General features: G+C 42.3%; 1 protein-coding gene across 2 annotated transcripts in view; it reads left to right on the top strand.

The window, feature by feature from the left end:
* ADCY1 (adenylate cyclase 1) overlaps positions 1-25,058 on the top strand; it is a 143,889-nt gene that overhangs the window by 49,662 nt on the left and 69,169 nt on the right. For both annotated transcript variants that reach the window (XM_025379994.1, XM_025379995.1), the window contains one exon: positions 6,763-6,874. In XM_025379994.1, the coding sequence (XP_025235779.1) occupies positions 6,763-6,874 (112 nt within the window). The remainder of the gene's footprint in view (positions 1-6,762; positions 6,875-25,058) is intronic.

Below are 25,058 nucleotides of genomic sequence, written 5' to 3'. Positions count from 1 at the left end.
GAGAGAAAACTCAAATCAAATTGTAAATGAAAGAAGAGATACTATAACTGAGGCCACAAAAATGAAAAAGGATCATAAGAGACTACTGTGAACACCAACAAAGTGTATAACCTAGGAAAATTTGAAAAATGTCAAGAAACACAACCAACCAAGACGAAGTCATTAAGAAGTAGAAAGTTTGAACAGACCTGTACATAGTATGGAGATTGAATCAGTTATCAAAACCCAACAAAGAAAAGTCCAGACCCAGATGGTTTCACCAGTAAATTCTACCAAACATTTAAAGAATGAATGGCAGTCTTTCTCCAAGTCTCTGAAATTGAAGAGGAGGGAACACTTTCAAACTATGAAGCCATCATTGTCCTGATACCAAAGTCAGACAAGAACACTACCAAAAAAAAAAAAAAAAAAAAAAAAGAAATTATAGGAAAATATCCCTGATAAATACAGATTCAAATATCCTCAGCCAAAATACTAGCAAATGCATCCAGGATCACATTGAATGCATCATACACCATGATCAATTGAGATTTATCCCTGGAATGCAAGGATAGTTCAACATGCAAAAATCAGTTAGTGTGATAACAACATGTTAAGAGAATAAGGAATACAAATCATGTGATCATCTCAATAGATGCAGAAAAATATTTGACAAAATTTGACACCCTTTCATGATAAAAATTCTCAACAAATTAGGATTAAAAAACCACTCAACAAAATAAAGGCTATATATATGACAAGCCCACAGCTAGGATCTTACTCAATGTTGGAAAACAGAAAGCTTTCCCTCTAAAATCAGGAACAAGACAATGATGTCCACCCCCACCACTTCTATTCAACATAGAACTGGAAGTCTTACCCAGAGCAATGAGAAAAGAAAGAACAGCAATAAAAAAAGGCCTCCTAAATGGAAAGGGGAAAACTAGGAAGCAGAAGGAAAACAGGGAGGGGTGAGTGAGAGTCTTTCTGCAACCCAGTTTCCCACTGGAGATCCAGGCAATAGGAGGGCACCTTCACCCTCCTAAGTTTTGAATCCATCTTAGGAAGCAGCTGGGAGGCCATAAGCAGGAACTGCTCCAGGGAGGGAACTTGCCCTGGGTCCCACACCCATTCTACAACCTAAGTGGCTACAGCAAGATGCCATTTTTTAAATCCTAGCTTTTAGCAGAGTGTGCATTGTTTTGGGATCCAGCAGTGCCAGTCATAGACATTCAGGAAACTTGGGCTATTTGCTTGTGGAACTGGAGCAAAGCAGGAATGGGCTCCTGCAACTGTAACTGAGAAACAATCATGGTGTGGTCTGCAGCCACTGGCACTGGCAAGCAGGCACCACTCCTGGGGCTTAAGCAGGATGTGAATTGCCACGGAGTCTTGGTCTTGAGTTGGGTAGGGGCTCGTATGGCCTGGGGCTGAGTTGCTGGCTGGGCATGGACTGCCTGGGTCTGAAGGGTCAGCTGTGACAGGTGGGCCTGGGATGTGAGAGGGATGTGTTTACCCCATCTGCTGGCCAAGGCTGTGACTGCTGGGGCTGACCCCACTTTCCCCATGGCAGGACCAAACTCTTAGAATTTGATAAATGAATTCAATCAGGTTGGAGAACAGAAAATCCATGTACAAAAATCAGTAGCATTTCCATACACTAGTAATGTATGAGCTGAAAAAGAAGTCTAGAAAGCAATCCCAATTACAGTAGCTACAAAAAATAAAATAAATATAAACAAGGATGTAAAAGATTTCTACAATAAAAACTGTAAAATGACGAAAGATACTGAAGAGGACACATAAACATCGAAAGACATTTCACATTCATGGATTGGAAGAATATTGTTAAAATGACCATAATACCCAAAGTGATCTACAGATTCAGTGCAATCTCTATCAAAATATCAGTGACATTCTTCACAAAAATAGAAAAAAAATTCCAAAATTCATATGGTACTACAGAAGACCCTGAATAGCCAAAGCAATCTTGAGCAAAAAGAAGAAAGCTGGAGTCATTGCATTACCTGGCTTCAAGATATACTACCAACCTATATTAACTAAAACAGCATGGTACTGGCATGAAAACAGACATATAGACCAATAGAACAGAATGGAGAACCCAGAAGTAAATCCATGTAATTTTAGCCAACTGATTTTTGACAAAGATGCCAAGAACATACATTGGGGAAAAGACAATCTGTTCAATAAATGATGCTGGGAAAACTGGGTATGCATATACAGAAAATGAAACTAGACCCCTATCTCTTACCATACACAAAAGTAAACTCAAAACGGATCAGACATAAATGTAAGACCCAGACTATGAAATTTCTAGAAGGAAATATAGTGGAAATACTTCAGGATATTGGTCTGGACAGATGTTTTATGGCTAAGACCTCAAAAGCACAGGTCTTAAATGAGATAAAAACTAGAGAAATGGGATTATATCAAACTGAAAAGTGTCTGCACAACAAAGGAAACAATCAACAGAGTGAATAGACAACAGGAGAATGGGATAAAACATTTGTAAACTATTAATTTGACAAGGGATTAATATCCAGAATATACAAGGAACTCAACTCAATAGCAAGAAAACAAATAATCTGATTTTAAAATGGGTGAAGCATCTGAATAGGCATTTCTCAAAAGAAGACATCCAAATGGCCAACAAGTATGTGACAGAATGGTCTACATCACTAACCATCATGGAAATGCAAATCCAAACCACAATGAGAACCATCTCACCTCAGTAAGATTGGCTGTTATCAAAAAGACAAAACCAAATGCTGGTGAGGATGCAGTAAAAAGGGATCTCTTGTACTGGTTGGCGGGAATGTAAATTAGTACAACCATTGTGGAAAATAGAGTGGAAGTTTCTCAAAAAGTTAAAAATAGAACTGTCATGATCCAGCAATCTCAGTACTGGGTATATATCCAAAGGAAAATAAATCAGTATGTCAAAGAGATACCTGCTCTCCCTGTTTATTGCAGCACTATTCACAATAACCTAGATGTGTAATCAACCTAAGTGTCCAACAGCAGATGAATGGATAGAGAGAATGTGGTATATTTACAGGATGGAATACTATTCAGGCATAAAAAAATGAAATTCTCTCATTCATGTCAACACGGGTGTGCCTGGGGGACGTTATATGAAGTGAAATAAGCCAGTCATAGAAAGGTAAATAGTGAATGTGAGCTGAGATCGCGTCACTGCACTCCAGCCTGGGCTACAGAGTGAGACTCTGTCTCAAAAAAAAAAAAAAACAAACAAACAACTACATAGTCTCGCTTTTATATGGAAGCCAAAATAGTTTATCTCTTAGATGTAGGCAGTGGAATAGTGGTTACTAGAGGTTGGGAAGAGTAGGAGGAAGGAAGCCACAGGGAGAGATTGGTTAATGAGTACAAAATTACAGGTAGATAGGAGAAATAAGTTCTATTGTTCTATAGCATGTAGGGTGACTATAGTAAACAATAATTTATTGCACTTTTCAAGTACCTAGAAGAGAGGATATTTGAATGTTACCAACACAAAGAAATAATAAAAATTGGAGGTGCTGGATATCCTAATCACCCTGATTTGATAACTGCGTGTTGTATACATATATTGAAGTAGCACACCATAACCCATAAGTATGTACATTTATGTGTCAGTTAATATATATATGTGCATATATACAAATATGCAACACACACACATATAAGTAACAAAAAAGAAGGAAATCTTGCCATTTTCAACAATATGTATGGAGCTGGAGGACATTACTGTAACCTAAGTAAGACAGAAATATCTGCATGATCTCATTTGTATGTGGAACTAAAATAGTCAAATTCATAGGAGCAAAGTAGAATGGCGGTTGCTAGGGAATGAAGGCAGAGGAAAATGGGGTGATGTTGGTAAAAGAATACAAAATTTTAGTTAGGCAGCATGAATCAGTTCTGGAGATCTAACATACAGCGTGGTCACAATATTTAACAATACTGTATTGTATATTTGAAGTTTGCTCATGCACAGGTAGCTATGCAGAGGTAATGGCTATTTTAATTACCTTGATTGTGTCAATTATTTCAACCTATGTAGGTTTATCAAAACATCAAATTGTACACCACATATACACATGAGTAAACACAATTTTTATGTCGGTGATATCTCAATCAAGGTGTTAAAATGTGTTATGTACATAAAATGAAATGCTGTTAAGCCTTAAAATTGAAGGAAATTCTTCAATATGTGACAAAATAGATGAAACTTGAGGACATTATACAAGTGAAATACGCCAGTTACATAAAGACAAATACTGCAATATTACACTTATATGAGGTATTTAAAATAGTCGAAATCATAGAATTAAAGAGCATCTTTGTGGTTATAGGGTCTTGGGGGAGGAAGAAATGGGGAGTTACCAGTCAGTGGCCACGAAGCTGTAGATGTCTGCTGTACAATATTTTACCTGTAGTCAACAATAATGTAGAGTACACTTTAGAAAGAATTAGTGAACTTGGTAGCTCAGTTGAGATTATCCAGTCTGAAGAACAGAATGAAAAAAAGGATGAAGAAAATGAAGAGAATGTCAGGGACCTAAGGGACACCATCAATCGTATCAGTACACACATATTGAGAGTCCCACAGGAGAGGAGAAAGAGAAAGGGGCAGAAAGAATATCTGAAGAAATAATGGCCATAAATGTCCCAAAGTTTTTGGAAAATGTTAACCTACACGTCCAAGAAGCTGAGTGCACTCCAAGGTGGGTAGACTCAAAAAGACCCATACTGAGACGTGTCATTATCAAACTGTCAAAAACTAAAGACTTGAGGACAATTTTGAAAGCAGCAAGAGAAAAACAACTTACCATCTACAAGGGATCTTCAACAAGGTTATCAACTGATTTTTCATCAGAAACCAGGGAGGCCAGAAGGCAGTGGAATGGCATGTTCAAAGGTTGAAATAAAAAGATAATTCTGTATCCAGCAAAAATCACAAGAGCAGCACCTGCTATTACCATCACGCATAATCCTATTCTCCCAGTGTCTGTGTGTCCCTTTCCCCCCTCCCCTCCTTCAGGACCCCCATGAGCAATCCTAGTTGACAGTATACACAGGTCCATATCTGACTTCCCTGCTTTTCCATAGTTAGTTACATGTGTCACCTTTGGTGTTCTCTGCATGTTTGCCCCTTCCCTGAATAGAATGGAGTCTTTCTGAGGGCAGTGAGGTTTATTCAGATCCTTTTTTTTTGAGATGAGGTTGTACTGTGTCTGCCAGGCTGGAGTGCAGTGGCATGCTTCAACTCACTGCAACCTCCACCTCCCAGGCTCAAGCGATCCTCCCACCTCAGCCTCCTGAGTAGCTGGGACTGCAGGTGCACACCAACACACCTGGCTAGTTTTTGTATTTTTTGTAGAGATGGGGTTTTGCCATGTTGCTCAGGCTGGTCTTGAACTCGTGGACTTAAGTGATCCACCTGCCTTGTCCTCCCAAAGTGCTGGGATTACAGGCATGAGCCAACATACCCTGCCATGAATCTTTTATTCACTGCTAAATCCCAAGCACCTAAAGCAATGCCAGCACAAATAGCTCTCAATAAATATTTGTTGAATAAGCAAGTGAATAAATGAATTAGAATACTTAGAAAGTATTTTAAATGATTATAAATAATCACTGAGCTCTTACTAGGGGCAAGGTATGACCTGAACTCTAGTCTTATTCCCATTTTACATGGCGGGCATGCAGAACAGTTGGATAAGTTGCTGTCAATGGTGAAGCTGGATAGTGCCCTTTGGAGTCCAGGCTCTGAACCCTGTCCCCCTCCTGCCCCTGCTGGCTGGCCCATCTTTGGAGATACCCTGTGTTGTGAACAAAATAGGTCATTTTCTTTTACTTTGCATTTATTTCCTATAGTGGTGCTGGGGGCGTTCTGGGTTCAGGAAGCCTCAAAGTTACAGAAAAAGCCGAGAACACGTTGAAAAAATGTGATTAAATGATTGGGACCCTGTGGAGAGATATCTTAAAGCTACAACATTTTTACAGACAAAAATATACAATTAAATTTTTTTTCTGATATTTTCAAAGAGCATGTTTTAATATTGCAAGAAGAGAAAACAATTGGAAACATCTTTTTAAAGTCTTATTATTCCAGAAAACATGAAAGTTCTGCCCTGTGGGTAGGCACTGTGTTGTTTAGGGCTCACCCCAGTGCTATCATAAATAGACACTCAGTACATAGAGGCTTTGATGCAAGACAGTGTGTTTCCTGCTGTCATTGCAGACTGAGGGGGCGGCCCCTTTGCCCAGGAATTCGGGGACTCCCTCCCTTTTCATTGTGAAGCATTGACACCACACTCGGGGCCCGCGAGTTTCCTGCATTCAGGGGGCAGAAGGGGAATATAGGGGTGTGGAGGGGCCCACATGCTTAAAAGCACATCACTTCTGCTCGGTGCCACTGGCCACATTGTAACCTCCTCAAGAAGGGGAGGCAGGTCTAGTGGAGGGGAGATGGGCTTCCCCTATGTGGTGTGAGGGGTCAGCATGGGGGATGGCGAGCTGTGAATGGCCTCAGCATTTACTCCCCCGGTGGCCAGGCATTCTGTGGCTTTTCTGAGCCTCAGTCTTCTCACCTATATGATGGGAACCAGGAAGCCTTCATTTCTAGTCTGCATTGAGGAATAAATGGGGTGATTGATTCTACAGTGATTTGGAGATGTAAACGTCTGTACACCTCTAGGAATTATTTCCTGAGTGACTGGGAGAAGGGCAGCCTGGCACCCCTTTCTCTTACAGCATCCTGTTTGCTGACATCGTGGGTTTCACGGGCTTGGCATCCCAGTGCACGGCCCAGGAGCTGGTGAAACTCCTCAATGAGCTCTTCGGCAAGTTTGACGAATTAGCCACGGTAAGTGCAGCGTTTTTCTTTGTTCGAATTAAATTAGAATTGCTTCTGCAGTGATGATATGCCAGTGGATTCCCTGTATTTGGACCATGAACTAGACTGATTGCTAAGCATTTCTTCCAGCAAGGTTATAAATCACCTGTTGTTTTTAGCCTCACCATTCATTGATTCCTTTCCTTGGACCGGAACCTTGCATTTACCAGATAAGAAAATGCTTGCACAAGCATGGCCAGCATGCTGTCGAATCGGGACTTCTATGCAGAAGGCTTCATTGTGCAGGCCATATGTAGGTATGGGTCTGCCCTGTGCACCATCCTGCTGCCATTGTGTCCCACTGCAAACAGAGCTGGTGATTGCAACCCCTCGTTCTGGGCTCTACTGGAGCAGGCCTGATGCTGGGTCTGCCACCCTCCTGGGATTGAAACTTGTCTGCTGGGGGCCCAGTTGCTGATGCCTCCTGATGCCCGGTGCAGGCAGTGACCACCCTTGCGTGCTGGGGTTTTGAAAGACCTTCCTTGGATCAGTCACATCTGGCAGCCAAGTTCTGCTGAATGTTGGGCCAAGGCCATACCAACAGCCTTGGCTTGTAATGCGCATGTTTGGAAGCAAAGATGAGCAAGCCAGCCAAACCTCCTTGTACAGAGGTTTGCCCTCCTGGGACTTAGTCACATTGGCCATAAGGCTTCTGAGGGGCTGGCACTGTCACCCTTTCTCCCCACAGAATGTGCTGTGTTTAGAGACAGGACATGTGGGACTGGGATCTGAGCTGCAGAAGCCAACAGATGTTGCAGGCCCAGGGAGAGCACATCTATTGCATGGCATCGATATCCTACCCCTCCTTTTCCTCTGCTGCCCACGAGTACATTGTACTGCTCATCAGTCATCAGATTGAAAGCTAGAATGTGCCCTAGTTGCATGTGATGGAACTTCCCCTCTTGCCATTCACCTGGCACATCCTCCCTGAGATTTTCGCGCCCAGCCTGTGCAGGAAGGGTCGGCTTCTGCAGGACGGCTGACCATGGACACAGAAAGTCTCCTCTTTCCAAGGGGGAAGGGGAGGAGGGAGTCTGGTGTCAGGAGAGCCCAGGATGTGATGCTTTTCAGGGCCACTGACCCACCTGAGTTTCCTTGGACCCCAGACACCTAGCATCCCTGCCCTGTGAGGGTGTGAGAGGAGCACAGTGAGATGGAGCCAAGTTCAAGTTCACCTCTTGTCCAGCCTGCAGGTGGTCAGGGAGGGGCGCTGAGGTCAGTGTGAGAGGAAGGGGCAGTGAGCTCTGTTCAGCAAGGCAGAACCTTTTCAGAGGAGGTGGCAGTGAAGCGTCTTGGGGGAAAATGTGGATGCTCCCTCAATGAAGGAGGGGAGAGGAAGGCACCTTAATAGAGGGCTGGCTTGTGCAGAGTCCTGAGGGGCATTCTGAGCACAGGGCAGGGCTGGGCAGGACAGAGCCAGGCGGTAGTCACATGAGCTGAGGCCAGTGAGACTTGCCATACGTGGCAGCAGTTAGGGGGACCCACTGGAGGTGGGAGAAAACTTGGGAGCCTGTTGCAGACACCTGATTAGGGAGAGAGGTTAAGGTAGGAGGTGTAGGGGGGAAAGAGGGTGGGCATGGGGGATTTTGGACACTACTCCCTTTGGAAGATCCCTGTGGGGAAGAAAAGATCTTGAGATCCAGTTGTAAAGTCACTGTTTAGTTTTCCAGTAAACAGTGGAAAAGATCAGCACCTTTTACTTTTCCAAGAAACAGTGGAAAAGTAAACTGACTTTACAACTGGATCTCAAGACCTTTTTTTCCCCACAGGAATCTTTGTGGGTAGTGACACCCCGTTGATAGCCTGGGCCAATGTTCCACAGTAGCCTGTTTGGAAAAGCCCACTTCATCTTTCTGCTGGGCAATGCCCTTGCAGAGCTTCTGGTCTGCAGTGCCCTTGCAGTCTTATCTGGGCCGTCCACTAGGCTTGTCCCCTGGACTGTGCAGCCAGTGTTGTGTCCTGGGCCTGCTCCTGCTTCCCACCCCTTCAGCAGGAAGCTGGTCATCTTGGGAGCTTTTCTCTGGAGGGTCCCGCTTGGCCCCACCTGGGCCTTTTCTCTCTCACTGTGCTTGGAGCTGGTGCTGGGTCCTCCACTCCTACCATCTGATTCTGTCTTCCTGGCAGTCCTGAGATCAGTACCTTTGTCCGTGAGGGGACAGGACCCACGTTGGGCCAGCGCAGGCCCTTTGCAGTCCTGCTGTAGACTCCCTAGGGCTCTCGTTCTCTTATGAGGCACCTTATTTCAGCCCAGTTGCTTTGCAGTTTCTTCCTTTGATAAAGAAGTGCTGGCTCCTAGGAGAGGCTGAAGGTGTCACGGAGAGCTGCCTGCTGCTCATGGTGCTGGGCTGTCACCCTGGTCCCAGGCCTTGGCATCTGCTGTTCCTTTCTATCTGTGCCACTGTCCAGGGTGTATGGGTGGGGGCTCTGGGCCTGTTTCGAGGCATCATCGCATGCTCTCTCGTCTCATGTTTCCATGTTCCAAGTGACTCCTTGAAACCTACTTGGCTCTTTCGCCAGGACACTGATTCATGCCTGGGATGCTGGCTTACATGCTTTTATCAAGAAGAATGTGCATGCATCAGAGAGTGGGTGATGCACATGGTGGAGAGGCCTGATGGGTCAAGTGGAGTGAGAGATGTGTTGAGATGTGTGTGCCTGTACATACGTGTGTGATTGTGCACATGTGTGAGCATGCATGTGCACACGTGTGTACACATAAATGTGTGAACATGGGTGTGCATGTGTGGGAATGTATATGAGTGAGCCTGTGTGCCTGCAAATGCATGTGTGTTATGTGTGTAGGTGTGTTACATGTGTGAGTGCTTACATGAACACACGTGTGTATGTGTGTAGGTTAGCATGCATGTGGTATATATATGAGTATGTATGTGTATACCTGTGTGACTGTGTATCTGTACATGCATGTAAGTGCCTGTGTGTCCCCTGTGGGTCACCACCTTTGCTTGGGAACATTCTCCTGGAGTCCTTTGGCAGCACAGAACACAGTCACCTCATGAGAAATGGAGACTAAGCTGACATGATTTTGTGTCAGGGGATTGTGTCCTCTTGACTTCCCATGTGTGCACAGATGTGTGTATTGCGGACACCTGCTGCGGCACAAAGACCTGCACTCTGCTATCTGCTCCTCCCAGTGACCATGCAGGATTGTGGTGTTATCCCATGTCCAAGAGAAGGAGACTGAGGGTCAGGGAGGACCAACTACTTCCTAGAGGCTTGGTGGCTCTGGACCCAGCAGCCCCTAATGTGAGGCTCTCTGCCTGGGGTTAGCTGACTAGGTCTGTGAAGGGCAGATAGTAAATATTTCAGGCTCTGTGGGTTACATATGGTTTCTGTTGCAACAACTCAACTCTGCGTTGGAGCATGGAAGCAGCCACAAATACTTAAACAAATGGGTGTGGCTGTGCACCAGTAGAACTTGACAAAACAAGGAGTGGTCCACGGCCTCAGCGTGCCAGCCTCTGCTCTAAACCATGACACCTGAACAGTGTTACGTTTAAAGACATCCATGCGCCCTGTCTTTGCTGTGTGGCTGCCCAGCAGCTGGGCAGTGGCTGACGTGTTGGCCTCTGGGTGGTGGAGTGTCCTGGGAGTCAGCCCCATGGAGCCTCCAGGTTGTACTGCTGGCCGCCTTTGTTCTTGGGGACGCTGTTTCTGCGTAGCAGGGCTGACAGTGCTGGCAGAGGTTAGGATATCATTACAGCTGCAAGGTGCCTTCATGTAGCCCTTGAATTCTGCCAGCTGAGAGCTCCAGGTGCCCATGAGGAGCACAGCAGTGAGAACTGGACCAGCAGTCCCTGCAGCAGCATAAATAGCATCACCCCCAGTAACTACAACTCTGGTGTAAAGTGGCTGCTCAGTCCCAGCAACATTTGAGTCTGAGCTGAAGAGAATATTTTCTGGTTTCTAGGAACACATTATTGTAAGTGGGATCCATTTGGATATGAAGCCTTTGATCACGTGGGAGCAGACAGGGGCTCGATTAGGGATCTCGCCAGCCAGGCAGGAAGGAGGATGGGGCCTTGCCCTAGTGCACTGATGCCACCACAGAGTGACAGCCTTGGGGTGTAGAGGGCTCGGCAGTGTGTGGGTGGGGGCACATATTGACCAGCAATTGTTTTATAGCACTAGAGGGCCAGAAGGCGATGCTCCGATGTGAGCAGATACAGGCACAAGGGGCTGGGCCTGTTTTTTCTCTTGACCCTTGCCCTCAAAATCAGGGTGGAACTTTAAGAGCCTTAGTTGAAAGTCTTGAGTTTGGCTGAACTGTGCAACATGAGGAGACAAAGGCCAAGTTGGTGACCTCACAGAAGTCTTTGTAACATTCTGGCCAGGACATGATGTCATCTTCATTCTAAGAGTGAGCAGAATGAGGCTCATGTGATAAAGCAACATCCCCAGAGCCACAGCCAGGATTGGAAGCGGTGTCATTATGGCTCCAAAGCCTGTCTTCCTAGAAGAGAACTCCTACTCATCCTTGAAAGCCCCAAAGGCCATCTTTTCTCTAGGTCTCTGCCCATTGGGCCTCTGACCTTTCACCAGCCTTCTGTGGAATGGGTGCATCCTGTCCAGCTAACCCTACTCGTTCATCACTGTATGGCGGTTTTCCAGGGAGGCGCTGGCCTGTGGACAGCCCATACACATGTCTGAGTTGGCACTGAGTTCCAGTGCTGACCATGGAGCCTGGCACACAATGGCTATCCCTGCCTGTTTAAGTGGGACGGTGCCATGCCAGTGTGTCCACTCCAGTGGATTCTAGACTCCTTGGCCTGTTACCTGAGGCTGGGGAACCTCTGATGGGGTCCACATATGAGAATGGCCAGAGGAGGGGCTGGGGTGGCCTACAATAGGCACTTGTTGGCCGGGAACCTCATTTGAAGAAGCTGAGTTGGGCTGGGAGCAGGATCAGTGCCTGGGAGAGCTGGCTATGGGTTTATTAGGGCTCAGCTATCTGCGCATGATGGCTCTGAAGAGCACCGGCCACTCCTTACCCTCCCCGTTGCTGTAAATAGGCTCCAGAATCCACTCGTGGAGAGATGCATCTGCAGAGCAAGCACATGTCTGACTGGCTGTCACCAGGTGGTAGTGAGTGCCCTGTGGGGATAGAGGGAGGATGCCAAGCTCTCCAAGACTCCCGGCGCCCACTTCGCATATGCACAGCTGTGGCTGAGCATGAGAGTGCCCCTGGCAGGCTCCTGGTGAGGTGGTTCTTTGCTGTTTCTCAGCACATGATTGAGAAGCAAGTGTCATGTCACCTGGGACACCTTAAGGTGGATTCTTGGGCCATATCCAGAACCACTCATCAGAGTCCTAGGGATAAAGAATCTGCATTTTGCTAACTGCCCTGGATTTTGCAGGCCAGAGGCTGAGAGCCACTCTCTAAAGCTTATGCTCATATACAGACCACTGGGCCTCAGAGGTGGGTCCCTTGGCATTCTCCACTCTGACCCCATGGGTTTTCCTCACACCCCAACCTTCCAGCCAAGTGAGCCTGTCGCTTTCCCTGCATGAAGACCTCGGTTTCCACCATCCATCTCCATCCTCCTGCCCCTGCTAGAGCCCCTCCAGGCCCCTGCACAGTTTACAATGAGCAGAATGGAAACGCGTATTTCTTCACACAGCAGGGAAAGTGTTTCCCTGTCCTGGGATCCTTGCAGAATGACCTGCCCAGACCCTACCAGAGGTGGAGGGTGAGTGGTTTCTGGGGGAAGGGCGGTATATGAGGAGGCACCCCCACCCTTCCCCAAGGCAGGACAGCCCATGGGCCATGTTTTGGTGTCTTTAGGAAAATTATTAAGAAAAGTTCTCAAATGTGTTTGGATGACTTTTTGAATACCAAGTGAATCTGTCAGTTTTCCTAGGAAAGGTTTACATAACACTCTGTCTTCCGCAACCTGGCATGCTGCTTTCTTCCAACAAACTGCACCACGTGTGGCCTAACTAGTGCCCGCCTTCCAATAATGTGTGTGAGTTCTGTGGTTCAGTACCTCTGGGATATGTTACACCTCACCAGGATTTCCATAGCAGCTCCTCGTGGGGTGAGCACGAGGAGTTCTGCTTCCTGTTTCAAATCTTTCCTCGGCTTCCCACTGTCCTTAGTGGCACAGAGGACTCCTTACTTTGGAGGTATGATTGACTGATAATGAGCTGCATATGTGTACGGTTCTGTTCGTTTGGGCATATGTACACATGTGTGAAGCCATCACCACAGTCAAAATGCTGAGCATATCCTTCAGTGTTTCCCAGACCCTTTGCAATCCCTCTCTCCTCCCACTTCTTATTTTACTCTCTCCCTGTGTCCAGGCAACTACTAATCTGCTTTCTATCACTACAAATAAGTTTGAATTTTTTAGAATCTTATATATATGGAACAAGGCAATATGTACTCTACTTTGTCTGGCTTTTCTTCACTGAGCATAATTGTTTTGAGATTCATCCAATTTGTTGCATGTGTCTGTACTTCATTCCTTTTCATTGCTTAGAAGCATCCCATTTTGTAGCTGTACTGAAGCATGTCTGTTTATTCACTTTTTGATGGGCATTTGGGTTATTTCTAGGTTTGGGTTATTACAAATAAAGCTGCTATGAACATTCATATACAAGTCTGTGTATGGATATTCAGTTCTCTGGGGTAAATACCTGGAAGTAGAGTGCCTAAAAAACATGGTAGATGTATGCTTAACTTTTTATGAAACAGACACAATGTTTGCAGAGTTATTGTAGCATTTCACATTCCCATCAGCAGTGTATGAGTTCCAGTTGCTGAACATCCTCATCAGCACTTGATATCAGTCTTTTTAATTTTAGTTTTTTTCTAATAGGCATGTGGTGCTATTTTATTGTGGTTTTAATTTCCTATTTTTTAATGGCTGATGTGGTTGAGCATCTTTTCATTGCTTATTGGCCACTCATATATCTTTTTGGTGAAGTGTCTGTTGAAACCGTTTGACCGCTTCCTTTTATTTGGGTTGATTTTTTTCTTTTTGTAAAGTTTTGAGCATTCTTTATATGTTCTACATGCAAGTCCTCCATCAGATATATGATCCCTCAGACTTTGGCTTGTTTATTCTCTTAACAGTGTTGTTTGAAGAGCAGAAAGTTTTAGTGTTTATGAAGTCCAATTTATCAGTTTTTTTTAATGCATTGTAACTTCTGTGTTGTGTTTAAAAAATCTTTGCCCAAAGTGCTATAACTGTGCGTTGGCTCCCCAAGGCTACTGTGGTGCATTACCACAAACTTGGTAGCTTGAAACAAGAGAAATTTCTTTTCTCACAGTTTTGGAGGCCCAAATTCTGAAATCAGTATTGCTTGGCCAAGATCCAGATATTCGCAGACCCATACTCCATCCAGAGGTTCCAAGGGAGAATTCGTCCCTTAACTTTTACATCCTCTCTTGGCTGTTGGAATTCCTTGGCTTGTGGGCACATCACTCCAGTCTCCCTCGGTCTTGATATTGCTGCCTGCTCCTCTTCATTCTTCTATTTTCTCTCTTTCTCTGCCTTTTCTCCCTCCCTCCCTCCCTCCTTCCCTTTCTCTGTGTGTGTGTAAAGTTTCCTCCTGCTTCATTTTTATAAGGATACATGTCATTGTATTCAGGGCTCATCTGGATAATCCAAGATGGTTTCCCCATTTTAAGATCCTTAGTTTATTACCTTACAAAGATCTTTGTTTTTGTTTGCTTTGTTTTGTGTTTTGCCATCTAAGTTTACATTTACAGATTCCAGAAATTTGACTATGGATGTCTTTGGGGGGCTGGGGAGGCATGGAATTTCAACCTACCACACCCTGTGAGCAGCCATCCAAAATCTCTCTGGATTTCAGTCTCCTTATTCAAAAATAAGACTAAATATGACTATTTCGGTTGGTTAGTGAGAAGTAAAGTAATGGAAAGAAAAATAATAAAAAGTCTAAAGCCTCTAGCACAGTGCCTAGGATAGGGTTTACACTCAATGTATGATCATTACCATTGTTACCAGGAAAGCTGTGATCAGCGGGGTCAGTGTTTTTAAAACTATGTGAGTATTTGAAAATCCAACTTGAAAATCATTGAGACCCTCCAACATAAAGATATGATAAACTCATTTTAAAAGTCCCATCAAGTTCTTAATTATATAACCAGATAACATTTGATGCTAGAAATTGTCCGTTTATCAGCTTTGTCTGTTTTAGAGAATTGTCAAATAACGCTGTCCTTATTACCATTATAATTCAGTTGGATTCCATTTTAACTCTGCAAATGTCCTCTCATTCTGCTGTGTGCAGGAAACTGCTAATCACTGGTACGTGCATATGTAAGGAGAATACAATCTGTGACTTAGTCTGCCTCACAATCCAGCAGGGGAACAAAAGTTTTCCTTAAATACTTGTTTTATAGAGCACATACTGTATCACAAGTAAATTGAATACTATTTCACTTATTCACCATTTTATAAGCTCTGCATCCAAACTTGAAAACAAACATCGTCCACAAAAAGTCAAAGCATTAGATGCAATTATCAGATTAATGTTTAATAAGGTATAAACACAACATAGTGTATTCATAATTTTTGTGCGCCTGTGAATTTCCATAGCTTTACAAGTACACATTGTCCTAAGGAAAACTCACATGAGAAAGATATGCAAATAATCACAGTCATTTGTTTCATTTGCCAGCTATCTAAGCCAAGCCTGCATATCCCTTCATCTAAGAGTAAGGTTGCAAAGTAAATAAATATATACTTACATAGAATAAAGTAAAAATCTTTGCCTAACCAAAGTCATAGATTTTCTCCTGTGTTTTCTTCTAGGGGTTTTATAGTTTGAGGTTTTACATTTAAGTTTATAATACATTTGGGGTTAATTTTTGTATATGTTTCGAGGTATGGGTCAAAGCTGGATTTTTTTTGTTGTTATCTTGATATCTAATTGTCCCAGAATCATTTACTGAAAAGACTATCATTTCTCTACTGAATTCCCTTTCCAAAATGTTAGAAAAATCACTTGTCCATATGTAGTTGAATGTATTTCTGGATTTAAAAAAATTCTGTTCCGTTAACCTATGTGTTTATCTTGACATCAAAAACCACATACCCTGGCCCTGTAGTTTTATAATGTTTAGTCTGGAATCAGGTCCTGTGTTTTATCCAACTTTATGGTTCTTTTTCAAAGTGATTTTGGCTATTCTAGGTGCTTTGCTTTTCCATGTGAATTTTATAATCAATTTGTCAGTTTCTGTAACAAAGCCTGCTGGAATTTTGTTTGGGATTTGTGTTGAATCTATGTTACCAATCTTGGGAGGATTAACATTTAAAAAATAGTCTTCTGATTCAAGAACACCATATGTTTATTTAGATTTATTTAGATATTCTTTGATTTTTTTCTCAGAAAAAATATATAGAGAAAAATTCTATGCATTTCTCAGAAATGTATAGTTTTCAGTGTATATGTAGTTCTTTTTTCGTGGTTTTTTTTTTTTTTTTTTTTGAGATAGGGCCTCTTTCTGTTACCCAGGCTGGAGTGTAATGGTGCAATCACAGGTCACTACAGCCTCCACCTCCTGGGCTCAAGCAATCCTTCTGCTTCAGCATCCTGAGTAGCTGGGATGACAGGCACATGCTATCATGCTCAGCTAATTTTTAATTTTTAATTTTTTTTTTTTTTTTTTGTAGAGACTGGGTCTCACCATGTTGCCCAGGCTGGTCTCGAACTCTTGAGCTCGAGAGATACTCTTGTCTTGGCCTCCCAAAGTTGTAGGGATTACAGGCATGAACCACCATGCTCGGCCAGTGTATATGTATTTTATGTATTTTATCAGATTTATTCCTTAGTAGCTCCTAGTTGTTTCTGTTTTAGATGGTAGGTCTTGCTGTGTTGCCTAGGTTGGAGTGCAGTGGTGTGATCTTGGCTCACTGCAATCTCTGCCTCCTAGGTTCAAGTGATTCTCCTACCTCAGCCTCCAGAGTAGCTGAGATTACAGGCACACACTGCCATGCCCAACTAATTTTTGTATTTTTGGTAGAGATGAGGTTTCACCATGTTGTCCAGGCTGATCTCGAACTCCTGGCCTCAAGTAATCCGCCTGCCTTGGCCTTCCAAAAGTCCTGGTATTACAGGTATGAGCCACCGCGCCCGGCCAATGCTATTGATTTTTAGCTTTTAATTTCTGATTGTTCATTACTAGTATAGCAAAATACAGTTGACCCTTGAACATCATGGATTTGAACCGTGTGGATCCACTTATACATGGGTTTTTTTCAATAAATATATTGGAAAATATTTTGGAGATTTGTGATAGTTTGGAAAAACTCACAGATGAACTGCGTAGCCTAGAAATATTGAAAACGTTAAGAAAAGGTTGCATATGCCATGAGTGCATAAAGGATTATACATGTATTTAGGTTGGTACAAAAGCAATTGTGGTTTTTGACTTTAAAAGTAATAGCAAGGCCGGGCACGGTGGCTCACACCTGTAATCCCAGCACTTTGGGAGGCCGAGGCAGGCGGATCATGAGGTCAAGAGATCAAGACCATTCTGGCCAACGTGGTGAAACCCCGTCTCTACTAAAAGTACAAAAATTAGCTGAGTGTGGTGGCACGCACCTGTAGTCCCAGCTGCTTGGGAAGCTGAGGCAGGAGAATCACTTGAACCCGGGAGGCAGAGGTTGCAGTGAACTGAGATCGTGCCACTGCACTCAAGCCTGGTGACAGAGCGAGACATCATCTAAAAAAAAAAAAAGAAAAGTAATAGCAAAAACTGTAATTACTTAAATTACTTATAGCAAAAACCACAACTACTTTTGCACCAACCTAAATAGATACTAGCTTATTTATGTGTTAATCAACTGTTAATATTATTGGTAAGGTTTCTGCTCAATGGTAGCTATGTTTTTGGGGGTAGTCAAAAGTTATACATGGATTTTCAACTGTATGGGGGTTGTGACTCCTAACCTGTGTTTTGCTCAAGGGCCAACTGTACAGTTGAGTTTTTGTATTAGTAAACTGTTCTGAAACTCCGCTGAACTCACTTATTTCTAGTAGGTTTCCGTATACATATATTTTCTGCATAAATCATTGTGTTGTTTGCAAATGAAGACAGACTTTCTTCTTCCTTTCCCGCTTGGGTGCCTTTTATTTCTGTTTTCTTGCCTTCTTTTACTGCCTAGAACCACCAGTACAGTGTCGAATAGAAGTGTCAAGAGCAGGCATTCTTGTCTTGTTCCCAACATTAGGGGAAGGCATTCTGTCTTGCATCGTTAAATATGATATTACCAGTTGGATTTTTTGTGGATACTTTTTATCAAGTTGAGCAAGTTTTCCTTTTATTTCTAGTTTGCTGAGTTTCTAATTTGCTGAGTTTTTTTTTTTTTTTTTTGAATCAGAAATGGATGTTGAAGTTTGTCTAATTCTTTTGCATCTATTGGAAGGATCATATGGTTTTTCTTTTTAGTCTGCTCATAGAATGAATTACATTGATTGATGGTAGGATATCTAAACATCCTTTTGTTCCTTGGACAAGCCCTACTTGGACGTAAAGAGGGTCCCCAACTTATGATAGTCTGACGTATGCTGTTTTGACTTTAAGATGATGGGAAAGTGATACACATTCAATACAAAGTGCCTTCCTCTTGTGATGCTGGGAGGCGGCAGCAAGCCACAGCTCCCGATCGGTCACACAGTTTTGACTTTCAATATTTTCAACTTACCATACATTCATCGGTTGTAACCCCATCATAAGTTGAGGAGGATTTGTTTTGTATTATCCTTATTTATTGTTGGCTTTGCTTTTCTAAAATTTTGTTTAGAAAATTTTTCATTTATGTTACTTAAAGATATTAGTCTGTGGCTTTTCTTATTCTGTACATGGTGTCAAGATAACACTTAACTCATAGATGAGTTTGGGAATATTTCCTTTTGTTGAATTTTTTGGAATAGTTTTTGTAGAAATGGTATTCTTTCTTTCTTAAATGTGTGGTAGAATTTACCAGTGAATCCGTCTGGACCTGATATTTTCTTTGTGGAAAAGTTTTTAACTATAAATTTAGTTTCTTTAAATAGAGCTAGTCAGGTCAGTTTTTTTTTTTTTTTTCTTAAATAAGCTTGGTGGTAGTTCTTCGTAGTATTTCCTTGTTTTCCTTCTAATGTCTGTAGAATTTATAGTGATGTCACCTCTTTTATCCATGGTTTGGGTAAGTTTTGTTTTCTCCTTTATCTGATCATTTTGGCTAGAGGTTTATCAGTTTCACTGGTTTTTTAAAAATAACTGCTTTTCATTTGATTGATTTCTCTATTTTTCTATTTAGTTTCTTTTCATATCTCTGTTATTGTGCTACTTCTGGTTATTTTGGGTTTAATTTGCTCTTCTTTTTGTAGTTTCTTAAGGTGGATGCCAAAACCATTAATTAAACATTTTTTATGTCTTTTAATATAAGAATTTATTGTTGTAAACTTGCCTGAAAATATTACTTTAGCAGTATCCCACAATTTCTGGTATGTTGTGTGTTTTTCTAATTCTGTTTAAAATACTTTCTAATTTCTCTTGATTTTTTTTTTTTTCTTTAGACCCATGGGTTATTTAGAGAGATGATTCAGGAATATTTCAAAGATCTTGTTTTTTACTTCTAATTTAGTTTTTTTGTGGTCAGAGAGCATACTTTTTATTATTTGAATCCTCTTAAATTTATGGCCCAGAATATGGCTTACTCTGGTGGGTTAGTACTCTGATTTTGTAGAATTCTATTGTTAATAGTGTGTTCAGTAAGTACCAATTAGGCCAATTGGTTGATAGGATTGTTCATGTCTTACTGATTTCCTGGCTACTTGTTCTCTCAATTATTGAGAGAGGAGTATGGAAATCTCTAACATAATTGTATATTTTTTCTTTCAGTTCTATTTTTACTTCATGTATTCTTAAACTGTTATTCAATTTTTAAATATTTATAATGGTTATGTCTTCTTGATGAATTGACTATTTTATTATTAAGAAATGACCTTCTTTATTCTGGTAATATTTTTGCTTTGTAATCCCATTTGTCTGATATTAATAGAGCCATTTCAACTTTCCTTTGACTATTGTCAGAAAGAATAGTTGTCGCTCGATACTTACAGGGCATTGGTTCTAGGACTACCTCTGGATGCCAAAATCTGGATGCTCAAGTCCCTTATAAAAAATGGCATAGTATTTGCATATAACCTTTATACACATCCTCCTGTATACTTCAAATCTTCTCTGAATTACTTATAATATCTACTACAGTGTAAATGCTATGTAAATAGTTGTTATGCTGTATTGTTTGGGGAATCATGACAAGAAAAAAAGCTGTACCTGTTCAGTGTAGATGCAGCCTTGATAGACCTAACTACATTCTATCATCTGCAGTTGATTGGATCCATAGATGCAGAACCCATGGGTATGGAAGGTCTGTGTCTTCTTCCATTCTTTTATTTTTAGTCTGTTTGTGTGTGTTCATTTGTTTGTTTTTGATTTTTAGGACAGAGTCTCGCTCAGGTTGGAGTGCAGTGGCATGATCTTGGCTCACTGTAACCTCCGCCTCCCGGGTTCAAGAGATTCTCCTGCCTCAACCTCTTGAGTAGCTGGGATTACAGGTGCCCGCAACCATGCCGAGCTGATTTTTGTAATTTTAGTAGAGAAGGGTTTTCACCATGTTGGCCGGGCTGGTCTCGAACTCCGAACCTCAGGGAATCCATCCGCCTCAGCCTCCCAAAGTGCTGGGATTACAGATGTGAGCCTCCATGCCCGGCCTGTTTGTCTCTTTTTATTTAAAGTTTGTTCCTAGTTAGTTTTGCTTTTATTTTATTTTTTTTTAACCTAAGGTGACAATCTCTGCTTTCAACTGGGGTATTTGGACTATTTGTGTTAGTGATGCGGTTAGGTTTAGTCTGTCCCCTTGCCATTCGCTTTCTGTGTGTCTCATTTGTTCTTTATTCCCTTTTTTGTTTTCTTTGGCCATTTTGCCAATTTATTATGTTTTATGATTCCATCTCACTGCCTTTATTGGCTTATAACTCTTTGTTTTGTTATTTTTGTGGTTGCTTTAAAGTTTATAATAGATATTTTAACTTTTAGCAGTCTACCATCACATGATTTATTAATTACAGCATAAGAAACTTACAATTGTATACATCTGTTTCTTCCTTCTTGGCCTTTATGATGGTGTTGCTGTACATTTTACTTTTTCTTGTGTTATAAACTCCATTTTACATTTTATTTACACAGTCAGTTCTCTTTCAAAGCGATTTGAACAATAAAAATATCTGAGCTGTTTATTCATGTAGTAACTATTTCCTTTGCTTTTCATTCATTTATGCAGTCAATATTTCTTTGTGTTTTATATTTCTGCCTAAATAATTCCTTTTGGCTGAGTGTGGCTCATACCTGTAATCCTAGCACTTTGGAAGCTGAGGTGGGAGGATCACTTGAAGCCAGGAGTTTGAGACCAGACTGCACAACATAATGAGACCCCATTTCTACTGAAAAAAAGAAAAAAAAACTTAACTGGGTGTGGTGGCACATACCTGTAGTCCTACTTATTTGGGAGGCTGAGGCAGGAGCATCACTTGAGCCCAGGAGTTTGAGACTGCAGTGAACTATGATCACATCACTGCACTGCAGCCTAGGTGACAGAGTGAGACACTGTGTGTGAAAAAGTAAATAAAAGAATTTTAAAAAAACATCTCTTATAGCGCTGGTATGTTGGTGATGAATTCTTTCAGTTTTTATACTTCTGAAAGACTCTTTTTTTGCCTCAGTTTTTAAAAATGTATTTTCACCGCATGGAGAGTTCTAGGTTGATAGTTTTGCTTTGTTTTCTTCAGAACTTTGAAGATGTTGTTCTAGTGTCTTCTCTCATGTTGTCTCCAACAAGAAGTCTGCCATCAACTCTCTTCCTTTGTTTGAAATAGGTCTTCTCTGTCTACTTTTTTTTTCTTTTCATCACTAGTTGTAAGAAATTTGATTTTGATGTGAATTTGAGTTTTCTTCATGTTTCCTGTGCCTGCAGTATGTTGAGCTTGCATCTGTAGTTTTACAGTTAAATTGGTAAAAAAAAAAACCAAAACAAAACAAAAAACCTGGGTGATCCTTTTTCAAATACATTTTATGGCTTCTTCTCTTCTTCCTTCTGGGACATCAATTCCACATGTATTAAGGAGTTCCACTCTTGAGGGAGCCTGCAGCTCATTGGTGATTTTCTTCAAAATTTTTGGATTCTTTTCCTTTCTATTTCATTTGGATAGTAGCTATTTTCTTGTGCAGTGTATGTCCCATCATTAAATCTATCCAGTATAGTTTCCATCTCAGACACTCTAGTTTTCATCTTGAGAAGTTCAATTTGAATCTTGTTTCCCCTTGTTGAGGTAACTGCCTAGAAGTTCAAAATTGGAATGACCCAGTTTGCTCCTTTTTTTTTTCTGTATTACTTGTTTGTATTTTCTTTGTGCATTGATGGTGTTACATATTATTCAAGTGTATGTTTTACTCTAATCTGCATGAGTCAATTTTTGAGGAGCACGTAGGAAGATGTGTGTGCCTCGTATGTGCTGGTGTTGTGTGTGAGTCCCTGGTGTTGGACATGCAGGTGGCCCCTGTGAAGTAGGAGCATGTGAGATGCGTGTCCCTCAGATGTGCTCACGTTATATCTGGCTGTATGGCAGCAATGGAGCATGTCTTTTAAATGCCTTGGTCTCCATAGGGGCATTATATGCAGGAAAGAGCTGCCTTTCTTTCTAATGGTTTATAGTGAGTCGTGGCTGCCAGATGTCCATGCATACTGAAGCCCCCCACTGGTAGCCAGGCTGGGTCATGTTTAGACTCTAGGCTCCAGGTTGTATAATTGATGGCTGCAAGGGCCTGTTTCTGAGTCTCTGGTGTTGGAGATGCAGGTGGCCCCGATGAAGTAGGACCACATGGGATATGTGTACCACAGGTATACTTGTATGTCTGAGGCCCTTGTGTTGGTGATGCAAGTGGCCCCTGTGAAGGGCAGGCTTGGAAAATTACACACAGCTGCAGTCCAAACCTATCTTTCTCTATGAAGGCCTCTGTGGGAAGTTAAACAAACACAGAACATGTTTGCCTTAGTCTTGATAGTAGCTGATGGTTTATTTATCTCCTTAGCCATGGTTGATAGTCACAGATGTGAACAATATTTTTGACCTTTTCCCCATTTATTGGATACTTGTTAGATTTACATTTGCTTTAATACCCATGTATATTTGGGAGGCTGGCCACACCCCTTTGTATTGATGAGAAACACCTGCCGAAGCCCAGTCTCACTCTACCTTCACCTGCAGAGGGACAGGGCGCCTTCTCTGGATGTCAGTTTTCTTAACGGGAACATGAACTGGTTGAACTAAGCACACAGTTCCTTCATCCATTTCCAGAAGACTGTGGGGCAGCATGGAGGGGTTCACTGTGTGCCATCTGCAGAGATAAGACAATCCCAGCTTGGCCGGTTATCAGCTGGGCCGCCTGGGGCTCATCCTGATCCCATTCCTTAGGTGGATGGGAACACAGCCTCTCAGTTGTGGTCGTAACTCCAAGAACCCTTCTGGGAACATTTTTTCCCAATGAGAGCACCTCATATTGTTGTAAGTTCTCAGCCCCACAGTGACTGTTTCCTGGCGCATGCCAGACGTGCATTCAGATTTCAGATGGTACAAGCAGGTCCCTGACGGAGATCAGTACAAGAGTAGACTGGTCAGTGTGGCGAGGTTAGACAACCCCCATGAGACATTCCCATTCCCTGGACTGGGCTTGAGGCTACCTGGATCTCAGTAATCCTGTGGCCTATGCTGAGGCAGCTGATGGCCTCTGAAAGCCTGTGCTGACCCCAAACATGGACACATCAGTAGACATTCTGATCCATGGGGACCCAACACAGGAGTATTTGAGCAATGATTTCATGAGTGTTTAAGTTAGGATCACTTGCATTCATATAATTTGCTTTAAGGGAATATAGGACAAGTGTCATGCCGGGTTTAAGAATCCTCCTGCAGGCTGACACAGCTCTGGGCCTCCTGGTCACAGATGACGAGGCAAACATGCATGGCTTTACGGTGCAGTTGTTACTCAACTGAGCCTAGGTATGATTGCCCAGCACAGTAAAGCCAAAATATCTACATGGAGGGAGAAATATCTACAGCAGGAAAAAGAAGGGCCTTCATTTGCAGGGTGCCAAGGAAGGAGAATTGAGCAGCTCCCGCTTAAGACAGAACCTCTCCAATGGCTTGCAAGCAAGGTTTTTAAAGGCGGGGGTGAATTTCAGGAAAGCAGAAGTTAAGACAAAATCGTAAATCAATACGTGGTAATTATACACTGGTTTGGCCTAAAAAGATAGGATATCTTGAATAAGGATATCTTAAATAGGACTCCTAGGTAGAATCAAAGATTTTCTGATTTTTAATTGGTTAAAGAAGAGAAGTTTTGTTTAAAATGTCGGAGTCCACAGAAAAGAATGTCAGCTCTGGCTTGTGGGTGTGACTTCCTCCAGGCCCTTAAGGAAGAAATTTAGGACAAAGATTGGCAGTCAGAGTTCAGTCCTCAGTTCTCCATTATTTGAGGTTGCCAGCATATCCATTTGGGGTCTAGGTTTCTAAAAAACAACTCAGGGACATATGTTAAGATGTTATCTTTATTTTCTATAGGGAACCAAACATCCTGTGACTTTAACTTCCTTGGCTATTGTTTTAAGCTACTGTTAACCTTCTTGCTTATCAAGTTGCTCATTTACCTCTCAGGGCTAGCTGGGAGCCTGGAATTTCCCTTGAAGGAACTCAGGATTTTCCTTTATTTCCATGCTTGTGGGGTCCTGCAGACCCCTAAGAGCGGTCCCTCCTCTATCTCACAATCTGACCATTTCGTTCAACCTTTAATTGCCAAAAGATGACATTATTATGTCTTGTGTTAGTGAGGTCATTATTTTTCATTTATTTTGTGTCTACTCTGGATATTTCCAAAAGGGACTTATGGAAACCGACCCAGGAGACAGAGCTGTCCCTGTAAAGTCTCAGGCTCGTGGAGCTGTGTATTCACTTCCATACTTCCTGAGCCCCTCCCAGCCTTTGCTCTCCTTGTGGATCCTTTCACTGGGCTTGATTCCGAGGCCAGGAATCACCAGGCAGCTGCAAGGACTACACCCAC

The sequence above is a fragment of the Theropithecus gelada genome, chromosome 3 (assembly GCF_003255815.1).
Source record: "Theropithecus gelada isolate Dixy chromosome 3, Tgel_1.0, whole genome shotgun sequence".
In the NCBI taxonomy this organism is placed as follows: domain Eukaryota; kingdom Metazoa; phylum Chordata; class Mammalia; order Primates; family Cercopithecidae; genus Theropithecus; species Theropithecus gelada.
The sequence above is the reverse complement of the archived record's forward strand: the minus strand, read 5'-3'. Positions and strand labels throughout refer to the sequence as shown.